Source organism: Episyrphus balteatus, chromosome 2, assembly GCF_945859705.1.
Source record: "Episyrphus balteatus chromosome 2, idEpiBalt1.1, whole genome shotgun sequence".
In the NCBI taxonomy this organism is placed as follows: Eukaryota; Metazoa; Arthropoda; class Insecta; order Diptera; family Syrphidae; genus Episyrphus; species Episyrphus balteatus.
In genome coordinates, this window is record NC_079135.1 from 29,867,029 (window position 1) to 29,877,860 (window position 10,832).

At 31.1% G+C, this 10,832-nt stretch overlaps 2 protein-coding genes across 3 annotated transcripts; one reads left to right on the forward strand and one right to left on the reverse strand.

Annotated features, from left to right (window-relative positions):
- Nucleotides 1-330: 330 nt before the first annotated feature.
- On the reverse strand, nt 331-5,152 carry LOC129910274 (WD repeat domain phosphoinositide-interacting protein 2). Of its 2 annotated transcripts, none has more exons than XM_055987596.1 (6): nt 4,132-5,152; nt 1,715-1,886; nt 1,043-1,626; nt 790-948; nt 588-715; nt 331-515 (listed from the first exon to the last, which is right to left on the reverse strand). In XM_055987596.1, the coding sequence occupies exons 1-6, from the start codon at nt 4,197-4,199 to the stop codon at nt 409-411; spliced, it is 1,218 nt and encodes a 405-aa protein (XP_055843571.1). In that variant the 5' UTR covers nt 4,200-5,152; the 3' UTR covers nt 331-408. The 2 variants fall into 2 exon arrangements, with proteins under 2 accessions (XP_055843571.1, XP_055843572.1); XM_055987597.1 differs by having other exon boundaries at nt 790-933; nt 4,132-5,149.
- Nucleotides 5,153-6,445: 1,293 nt separating this feature from the next.
- LOC129911902 (protein phosphatase 1 regulatory subunit 7) lies at nt 6,446-7,714 on the forward strand. Its single transcript, XM_055989903.1, has one exon. It carries the CDS (start codon nt 6,573-6,575, stop codon nt 7,587-7,589), a length of 1,017 nt encoding a protein of 338 aa, XP_055845878.1. The 5' UTR covers nt 6,446-6,572; the 3' UTR covers nt 7,590-7,714.
- The last annotated feature ends 3,118 nt before the right edge of the window (nt 7,715-10,832 follow it).

Genomic DNA, 10,832 nt, shown 5'->3' on the forward strand with positions numbered 1-10,832 from the left:
TTTTCAAAAGAAGCCAACAGATGACCCATAATCTTTTCGCGTAAATAATTTGTTCATTACAAAACCTACTTAACTTAATGAGACTGCCTATTTTTTTATGAATTGGTAAATAGAGGGTTTGCTAATCTTGCCGTGGGATCTCAAATTAAAAGTCTTTTTTAAATTATAAAATATAATTTTTAAAAATGTATCATAATAATTATATTAAATATTTATCTAACTCTCAAATATAAACTAAAAATAAAATGAAAAAAAAAACATAATAAAACATTATTCTCTTACATTTTTTTAAAAAAGAATATGATTGAACAAAATCAATTTTTTATAAAAAAAAGAAAGAATAAAACCAAATTATAAAGAGCTGAAAAAATCCGCTAGATTAATCGTAGTGGATGTGATAAACGAGGTCTATGCACTCTCAACGTCCCCTCCTCCCTTCACGGCTGAAGCGTAACTAGGACCGGAAGTCGGTGGGTTGGTTGGCTTAGTCTCGTCTACTACAGGTGGGTTATCAACTTTAAACACACAAAAAATAGTGGTTCCTTAATGAACTTAATGTTTACCATAACGATTAAACAAACTTTTACCTTTAACATCTACAGCAAAACTTTCAACACTTCTTAGATCATGCTTCTTGATAAGTTGACACTCACCACCCTCAATTGAAGGTATGGAATAAACATACAAGTAACCATCTTGGGAAGCTACCATGAGTCTTTAGAAAAAAACAAACACAAAAATTTAACTAAAATATCACATCAAAATAAAAATCAATCAATTTATTTGTACCTTAATTGTTTTTGAATTGTTGCTATCGCACAAATTCTTCTAACACCAGCCTCAGGTAATGTTACAGATGCAAATGCTCTACCCTGGCTAAAAACATTCGTAACCTGTGTTGGCAAGTAGCTGGTAACGGTTTTGCTTAAAAATCTGAAAAACGTATAACTTTATAAATTATTGATAACAAGATCATAAAACATAAATCGGGTTAAAAAAAAAAAAAAAAAAATTCCAACTTTCTAGAGCTTCCATAACTTACCCCATCCAATCGTCAGTTGATTGCTTACTTTCATTCTCGGCTACACTTCGATCTAAACGGAATATATGTACAGTCTCAGTATTAGAGCTGGAAACTAAGTACTCTGAACAAGTGCTAAATGAAAGTGATGCAATAGATACACAACGTTTAAGACCACGACGCAACTCGAAGAGCTTGCTACCATCCAGAGACGAGAATACACGAATGACAGTGCCACGTTCACTGGCCGTAGCTATTTCCGTACCCGATGGACTAAATGCAATGGCTGCCAATGGCGTATCGTGAGCAGGAATCATGGTTTTGGCATGCAAATTAATGGCATCGAATATTTGAACTTCTCCTGAAGTCACACTTCCCGGATAGGCAAGGTAACAGTGATCGGATGATGAGGAGAGAGCACATAGTCCAGTCGTATTGGATGGGGTATCGCGAATTGTGTGAACAACTTTCATATCTTGAATATTATGAATGTAGAGACTTTCTTCCAAACACACAACGAGACGTTCACGATTGAGTTTAACTGCCAGAATGGTGTTGGAGTATGAGTAATTGCAGATTTCGCTTTGCTTCTTGAAATGGCATACCTAAAGGGAAACAAATTTGTGATTTTATTTCAGTTATAATTTGGGAAGAAAATTTTGTATTTGTTTTTATTTGTCTTTTTTTAGAAACCTTAAGCTTTCGTGGCGCTTTCAATGAGACTATGGCAACTAAAGAGCTTTCAAAAAGACGCTCAATGAGAAAAATTTCTTCCGATTGACAGCTATAGATTTTGTCTAAAGTTGAATCGATACTGCCAAAGCTATAGAGACTGTATCCAGATTTTGTAGCTACAGCCAGAGATCTGAAATAGAAAAATTTACTTTACATTATGTACATATATGTTGCCTGTGCAATAAAATAAAAACCTATTCAAAACCACCATTAATCGCATCGGAAAATTACTTTCTGTTTTAAGCCTATTTAGTTATCATTTATCAATTATACTCTCATGTGCTTTTGTTTATGTTGCAAGAGGGTCTTAAATATTTGGTTCCTAATCTTTGTTTCTCAGATTGAACAACGGTTTTTTTTTTATTATGGAGGGTGTCAGTTCCCTCGGTTTCGTTTTAAAAAAAGCAAGCAGCGTTGTGTTTTAGAAACATTAAGTTCTACGCGGTTTTTTATTCTTCAACGCATTTGAATTTAATGAGCTTATAATATTTTGCAATTGAATTTCTACATCCGAAGGATATGGGGGAGAGTTTTCAAACGAATATGAAAAGCTAAGATAACTTTCATCAGCGTAATAATTAAGTGGATAAAAGTTTAAAAGATCAGATAATTAATAAAAATGAGGAAGAGAGTCCGAAACAAAACGTAGTTCCGCTGCACACCAGGGTTTATATTACGGTTTTTTTTCAATGAAGAAGGGAGTCTACAATATCAAATGAATGCAGAACGATGGGAGTGATATTATCTTGTACAGCGGATTTGTGTATGTGAGAGTCTTTCAGAACTTTTGCCAATTAACGAATGCGAAAGAAGATTCATCCAATAGAATCATGTAGGCTCTTGTATATTGGAGGAGCCATGATACTAAAATATAGAGTAGAGTAGTTAGAAATTTGCCGCGCGAGCAAATTAGATTAATCAAGCAAGCTAATAAAGAGAGTGTGGTAGAAGACAAGCGTTTGAGCCGAAGATGACCTAGTTTTTAATATTTTGCACTTCATTTTTTTTTAATGTTGAGTTTTACAGATACTCTCTGTTTCAATTTCAGTCTTTTTTTCCTTACATGCTTCATTTATGTGGTACGAATTTTGCAATGAATGGGTCTGATTTTGAAGATCTAAACAATATCCAATATATTCGATCAGAAAGGTATGATTCCATCAATTTCACAAAACCATGTGGGAATAAGGTGTAAGAAACAAATTCTGTTAGGTTAGTGGTCGTAGATTTGCCTTTAAGGAAGGAACCAATGTTGTTTATAATGATTTGCAATGAAAGTCTACGATGTAAATGAAAAAAAAAACAAAACGGGAGACAGAAATGTTTTGTCCGTCAAGTCTTTCGCCCAAATTACACTAGATCTCTTGCATAAAAGTTATTATTGATTAGATTAGATTTATTCTATTTGGAATACGGACATGACAATGCCGCCGTCTCCCGTAAATGACATTTCAGTAAAATAAAATTAATATAATTATATAAGGAGAAGATGTAACAAAAAGATTTACTTACAGTAAATTTGAGATAATAAATTATTAAAATAAAATAAACAAAAGTTTATATTTACATAGATATGAGAAATAATTTTATATAGTTTTAACTTTATAAATGGGAAAGCGAGAAACCTGAGGGATTTAACAATTTTAATGATTTGCAACATAAAAACTAGTAATTTAAGACCCGTTTGCTAAATCGATAAATCCTTATGTGACAGTTTACGCAGAAGAAAAAGTAGGGAATAAGAGTTTATGTTCAACATAATTTAATCAAGTTTCGATTCAGCAAATTGCCCTTAATGATTTAAAATATAAAAAATAAAAAATATCAATTCTAATGATTTGAAACATAAAGGTTTGATTTAACAGAGACTTGTTGTAAGACCTAATTTATAAAACTATTACGATAAGTTATAGCATGATTGGAATATTTATACAAAATGAGCCGACCACGGTGCGAAAAATTTTGACGAAAATTTGGTGTTGAAATAGCTTTCAATTATTAACATTTGGTGGTTAAGGATACGGTAGATAAATCTGGAAGGCGATGAGGACGCTCTAGTTAAATACTGGTCGTATATTTTGTCATCTACTTTAGCTATGACCCTTGCGAACAAAAAAAAAAATAGAAAACAAAAAGAATTAATCATAAATTAACAAACATTTTGAAATAAATAGCTGTTAAGAATGTGCTCACATTCGTACTACGTAGAAATTCAGAGAGATAGTAGATGCAGTTATGTGTACCTATGTTGGTTGATAAAAATATATTATTCTACAATTCATTAACCCCGTGTCCCGTGTGTCTTAAAAACAAACAAAAAATAATCGTGCTTAACTTTACAAATAATTATAAATTTTGTTGGTATGTATACTTACGTGATATTTTGATTGAAATTAACAAAGAGTTCGCCAGAATCTATGTCTGGTCTGCCTAGGAGGCTCATGTTGTAGCTGTTTTGTATTGTTTATTTAATTACTTCCGAGTTAAATTTTATATGCGTACAGAAAACTAGATGGTATTATTATTGTTGTTATTTAAGGTTTTGGTTTTCTGTCAAGGTCAATGCTTTAAATTCGATACTCTTTGAATCCCAAATGAACTTATTTAACAAGAACCTCGACTTGTGTTGATAAGCAGAGCAAAGCAATTAGGGTGTAAGAAAGTTAATAATATATAAAATTCAAGATGCAATTTATTGATGAGAAGAACAATTTACAGTAGAGAATCTCTCGCAGTGTCTCGGGGTACGACACACGATAAAAACAAATAACAAGAAAACGAGAGTATCTATGCAAAAAAAAAAAATTGGGTGTTTCTTTTTTGCAGTTTTTTTTGTGTATTTTTTTACTTTAAAGTGTTATTAAATTCTTGCTTTCATAAAATCAAAAAAGGTGATGTTGTTTGTTGACAAATTCTATGCTAATCTTGATAAAATTTTTTGTGGAGAAAAATGCGACGAATATCGGAAAAAAAAACAACGCAGTGTTTTCTGTTTTTTTTTTATTATTTTTTTCCTACTTCTGTTTCTTTGATTTCCTCCAAACACAAAGCACCTCGAAAAATGTCAAAACAAATTGTTCTTTTTTCTCCTTGTTCTTTGCACTTGTTTCTTCTTTTTCTTTCGTTCTGTATTACTTGTAGTCTATCTCTTTCGCTCTCTCTTGGTTCTTTTTTCTTGAATCACTTTTTTTTTACGTAAATATTTTTGAGAATATTTAAAATATCACAAATTGGAGTTGTTTTTTTTTTTTTTTGTTTTTGATTAAAATTTTAAGGAAGATGTGTTTTGTTTAATTGTTATATTTAGTTGAGATATTAATTTATTCAAGATATTTTATTTAAATATGTTTTCAATACTGCAGCAGTTAGAAACTATTTATTCAACTTGATTGGTAAGAGCAAAATTTTTTGTTTGAGCATTTGAGAAAAAAAATATTTTGACAATTAAAAAAAAATTGATATGTGGAATGATTTGGAATTGGAAAATTTAATATATGGATAAATGAATGCGTTCAGAGTTTTATAGAAGAAAAAAAATAGTAATTACATGAATGATTTTTAAAGTGGATTTTTAAGGAACAAAGTACGCGCACATTTCAAAATAAAGAAAAATATTGAAGTAAAGGCCAAGCTAAAACTGATGACAAGGTTTGTGGAAAGACTACACAAATTGTTTTTTTTTTTTTTAATAAAAATCTAAGCTTATGCATCATTTTTCTAAAGCCTTAAGCCTGGTACGCAGCTCGCGCTAAATTTTAGCTCCCCTACAAATTATCGAAAAATTTTTGGGCTTTGGCCTGGTACGCTGTTCGCGCTGTTCCCCTACAAATTATCGAAAAATTTTTGGGCTTTGGCCTGGTACGCTGTTCGCGCTAAATTTTAGCCGAGATAAAATTCCCATACAAGCTATCGATTATTTGTATGGGATAGATTTTAGCTCAGCTAAAATTTTTCGACAATTTATATGGGAGCTAAAATTTAGCGCGAGCTGCGTATCAGGCCTTTAACTACATTGGTTCAAAAAGTGAAACAGTACCTAAGAAAGTGAAAATTTTCAAACGCATTTCTGTATAGTTTTTCGGGCTGGAAAATTAAAACTTATGATGTAGAAAGCTTATTTTTTGGTCTAAGAAACAATAACTCTTTTCCACAAAACAATTGCGCAAAAAAAATATTTTTACTTTTGTACTTTTTCAAAAAGTGGTGTATGTAGTTAAGTCCTAAGTTTCCTAGTTGAAAAAACCTTCACAAAATGAGTTTGAAAATTCTCACTTGCAGTTGTTGTACAAACATGGCTCAGCCTTGTTTCAGGAATTTAACTTGCCGATTTCTGAGGTTAAGCTGCGGTTTAACTTTGGTTAAAGCATTGATTTGGCTATTTCAACATATATGGACCTTGAACTAGTGCTAAACTAAACGTCAGCTATACCACCGATTTCAGAAGGTAAAAGTTTCACGGATCTAGGACGTTTGTTCCTAGAAAATGTAAAAGTGGAACGTGATTGGGCACATCGCTGTGTAGTCACCACATGTAATTTTTCAATAGATTGAAAAATCCCTGGATACCCAGGCACGATGACAGTATAGACAAAAAAATAAAAAAAAAACTATCTACAAAAAAAAAAAAAGTTTAATTTCTCTGAATGCCTTCATTCACCCATTCACAGTTGAAATATTTTTCATCTGTCATTTTATTTTATTTCAGTTCAAGACTTTTCTTTTATGTGCTTCTACAAAAATTTGTCGGCTTTTTTTTATTTGTAAAAAAAAACTTTAATTTCCATTAAAACTTTATTTGCTACTCTCTATAACAAAAATGTCTGATGAAAATACAAAAGATGATACTCCTGAACCTGCATTAACTCCTCCTTCTACCAAATCCAGCACAATAGATGTTACTCATTTAAGTATTGCAGCTGCTGCTGCTGCAGCTCCTCAAGAAGAACCACCAAAAATAGAAGATATCGTTTTAATCGATCCGGAATGTTTGGTTCTCGATCTGAATCATCATCGCATTGGAGTGTTGGAAAATTTTGAACCTCTTACCAAAATTGAGAGTTTATATTTGCGATGGAATTTGATTAAGAAAATCGAAAACCTTAGCACTTTGACCACATTAATAGAACTCGAGCTTTACGACAATCAAATTACTAAAATTGAAAATCTCGAAGCTTTAACAAATTTAGAAATTCTCGATATAAGTTTCAATCGTCTAACTCAGATTGAGAATTTAGAGGCTTTGCAAAATTTACAAAAACTCTTTTTGTGCGCCAATAAAATCAGTACAATTGAAAATATTGGAATGCTAACTAATTTGACCATGTTAGAGTTGGGCGACAATAAATTGAGAAAAATCGAAGGTCTAGACACTTTGGTGAATCTTCGGCAATTGTATTTGGGTAAGAATAAAATCAAGAAAATCGAGAACCTAGAGAAACTGGTAAATCTCGAGTGTTTGAGTTTGCAAGCTAATCGTTTGCTAAAGATTGAAAATCTAGAAGCTCTGGTCAATCTGAATGAATTGTATTTGTCCGAAAATGGTATTGAAGTGATTGAAAATTTGAGCGAAAACAAATTAATTGAAACACTGGATTTGGCAAAGAATAGGATAAAATGTATTGAGAATATTGACAATTTGGTAGATTTGGATGAATTGTGGTTGAATGACAATGAAGTATCTGATTGGAAGAATATTGAAAATCTGAAGAAGAACACAAAGCTTGCCACTGTTTATTTGGAAAGGAATCCTGTTGCTGGCGACAAGATGTACAGGTTTAAATTGAAAGACATTGTGCCATGGTTGCAGAAGATTGATGCGACGTTGTGTCGATAACGGTTTCATATTGTTTTTTCTTCATTTCTTTAATATTTAAAAAAAATATTTTTAGCTTGTTCAACAAGCATCATTGTGCTCTGTTTAACGTTATTATAGAAATAAAACAAACCTACTAAATGTAATCGAGTCTTTTATTTTTAAGAGTAGAGATGTTCACAGGATTATGGAGAAAAGATTATTATTATTATTTACATAGTACAACGCACATAAATGTATGAAGTACTGACACTTATCAGCACGGGCGACTGAGACCATTTGGTTAAGACAACACCAGACAATGACAAAGAGAAAGACAGATAGAAACAAAGAAAGAACATATAACATAGAACTTCTTAATACAGAGGAGAAGACATCGTTGAATATTGTCTCGTGTTATCGCACAGGTGGCTTCAGTTAAGCTGACGATTTAGAAAAACTACTGAGCCGACCGTTGGGCTCGAACCCACGATGCCTTAACTCTCCAAGTTAAGGTAGTATTCTTTTTTTCTTTTAATAAATTAAGATAACTAATGGTTAATTCTTCGAAATGCATTTTTTTTTGCCCAAATTCAATGACTAATTTCATTGGCAAAGGAAAACAAGTTAGGCACCTATTTCGCAATATTAAAGCATACAAAATAATACATTTGTGTTGTTGTAATCCCATATAAAATCTATGCTGATCGGAAACAAGTGTTGACAAGCAATAAGATCCAAAGGTATCCTACAAATTTCTGGATACTCGTGTATCTTATGAGAGATTTGAAGAACAGCTGATTCGTGTTCACAAACGTATCGGATACTTAGGTATCTTGGATAGCCTATCCTATGTGTACGTGAACGCACCCAATTGCGAATTATAGACTTAAGAAAATCCTATTGTCTAAAACCCCCCAAGACAAGATGTACAGGTTTAAATTAAAAGACATTGTGCCATGGTTGCAGAAAATCGATGAGACGTTGTGTCGATAACGGTTTCGTTTTTTTTCTTCATTTCTTTAATATTTAAAAAAATATTTTTAGCTTGTTTTAGCATCCTTGTGCTCTGTTTACCGTTATTATACTTGAGTAGTTTTTTTTTTTATTTTTTAAGAACAGATATACACAGGATTATCGAGAAAATACTTCCTAAACTCTTAGTCCTAGTATTTTGTATTATTTGTTTACAAATTGTTGTTAAGGGAGGTAGAATAACAATTATTTGTAATTACTTAACTCATGGTTTGTTCTTCGAAATGCAAATTTGTTTTTGCCCGAAGTCAGTGACTAATTCAATTAGAAAGAAATCATTTCACAATATTTACCTATACATCTTAACTATATAAAAAAAAAGTCGTGTTAGTTACACCATTTATAACTCAAGAACGACTAGATCGATTTGTTGGATTTGTCCTTCTCCCGAAAAGCATAAATTATTTAAAGTTATTTTTTTTCGGCAGCTGTTATGATTCTTAATTCAAATTGCCTTAATATATAATTTAAAGACTTTCAATACTTTATAAGACTTATGTCCTACATTGTAAGCAATTTTGAAATAAATAAATATGAAATTATAACTCGAGGACTGATTTCTAGACTTTTTTTCAGTTCTAACTCGTTTTTACGTGCACGAATAAATGTATTTATTATTGTATTAACCAAAAACCAACTGATTTGTATACTCATTGGATCTAGGTATATAGCTTGCCAATGCATTAAAAAAAAATTAAGGTTGGATCGGAAGTCATAATAGTAACTCAAAATTTGCTGCATTTGAAAATTTAGAGTAGATACGGCTATGCAAAGGAAATTGGAAAATCTTATATTTAACATAAACTTGTAGCAAAGGCGTTCAGCAATGAGGCTGTTCCCAGTAAATGCTGAAGTATGATGTCCACAATTTTTAAAAATAAAATTCCCTGACCAATTTCAAAATTTTCCCTAAACAAAAAATTAAAAAATATTGTTTTGAAATATCAAAACAATGCGTACGTTTATCTATATACTTAATTTTATAAAGTGATAGGAAATGTACATATACGAATAGAGTTCATTATGTCAGGCAAAAAGAACATACCTTGTATTTTTCAAAGATATATCTATCTGTTTTTGTAATGAACGTATTGGCTTTAAAACCATTCTCAACGTTTTTTACTTCTTTGACTCATTAGACAGATCAATAATTTTTTTTTTTCACTATGCGTGAAAGTAAGTTTTTTTTATCAATCCAAGAAAATCTTCATATAAGTTTTTTCTCCATGATATTTTGTAAATAAGGTTCAAGTTCCGATGCGATAGCAAAAAAAAAGCTTAGACTCCAAAAGCTCGCCTTTAAAAAAAAAATGAGGTTTTCAATAGGCTGCGTTTTTAGAAGATCTTTTTGCAAAGTAAAGAAATGTTTAAGCAAATCAAATATGTTGAGACATATCCAACCATCGAACCGTGCAATATTTTAAGATGATATCTATTAAAAAATGTTATTTATGGAAAGTCTATACAAAAGGATTATGAATAATTTTATGTGGGAGCAGTTGTTTTAGAAAATATTTCGGTTTTAAAAATTACCTTTTTCCTATTATTGAAAAGAGGTTTATAAACAATTTGTACAATTTCAGCTTTTTTTACGAATCATTTATGTTTTTTTAACATCTGTTTATTCGGTTTAGGTTTTCTGCAAGTTGGAGCATGCTCTTTGTACGAACAGCCATTTAGAAGAAATTGCATTTCAATGAAAGTTCGGTTTTCGCATCTATCAGTTTTTTGCCTATTAGCTATTACACTGGTTTGTAAATCAAACATTAATATTGTTCCTTGAGAACTTTTATCTGTTTGTTACTTTCTTTTTATCTATATCTATTTTTTCTATTCTGACTTTATTTCCAGAAATTCTATTTTTCGAAATTCTCAATTCTGAAAATGGTTTTTTTTTTAATCATTTGTCTAATGAAAATCAGTCTTTTTTTGCCACATCGATTTTTCAAATTCCCTAAATACAATGTGAATGAGTCTTTAGTGAATGTTTTAAGATACTGTTTTTATGTAATGATAAAAAGTATTTCGAAAATCTCTTACCAGGATTTTTTAAAGTAAGAATACAAAAAATAATTTTCAACGTTTCCAGATTCAAAGTTAAGCGACTTTTATCTTGTAAGATACAGTTCACATTAAAATCCGCATCCAAAAGTCATCAAATTTGTAGTTAGAAATCAGCTTCGAGTGATTTATACCTGTACTCAGAAAGTTTAATCTGTCCAGTTATACTTGTGCATTATGATGTTCTGA

Coding starts and splice junctions, on each gene's coding strand:
- LOC129911902 (XM_055989903.1), top strand. CDS start 6,573: ATGTCTGATGAAAATACAAAAGATGATACTCCTGAACCTGCATTAACT.
- LOC129910274 (XM_055987596.1), bottom strand. CDS start 4,199: ATGAGCCTCCTAGGCAGACCAGACATAGATTCTGGCGAACTCTTTGTT. Junction 1,627..1,714: donor AAGCGCCACGAAAGCTTAAG/GTTTCTAAAAAA, acceptor GTTTCCCTTTAG/GTATGCCATTTCAAGAAGCA. Junction 949..1,042: donor TCAACTGACGATTGGATGGG/GTAAGTTATGGA, acceptor TAATTTATAAAG/TTATACGTTTTTCAGATTTT.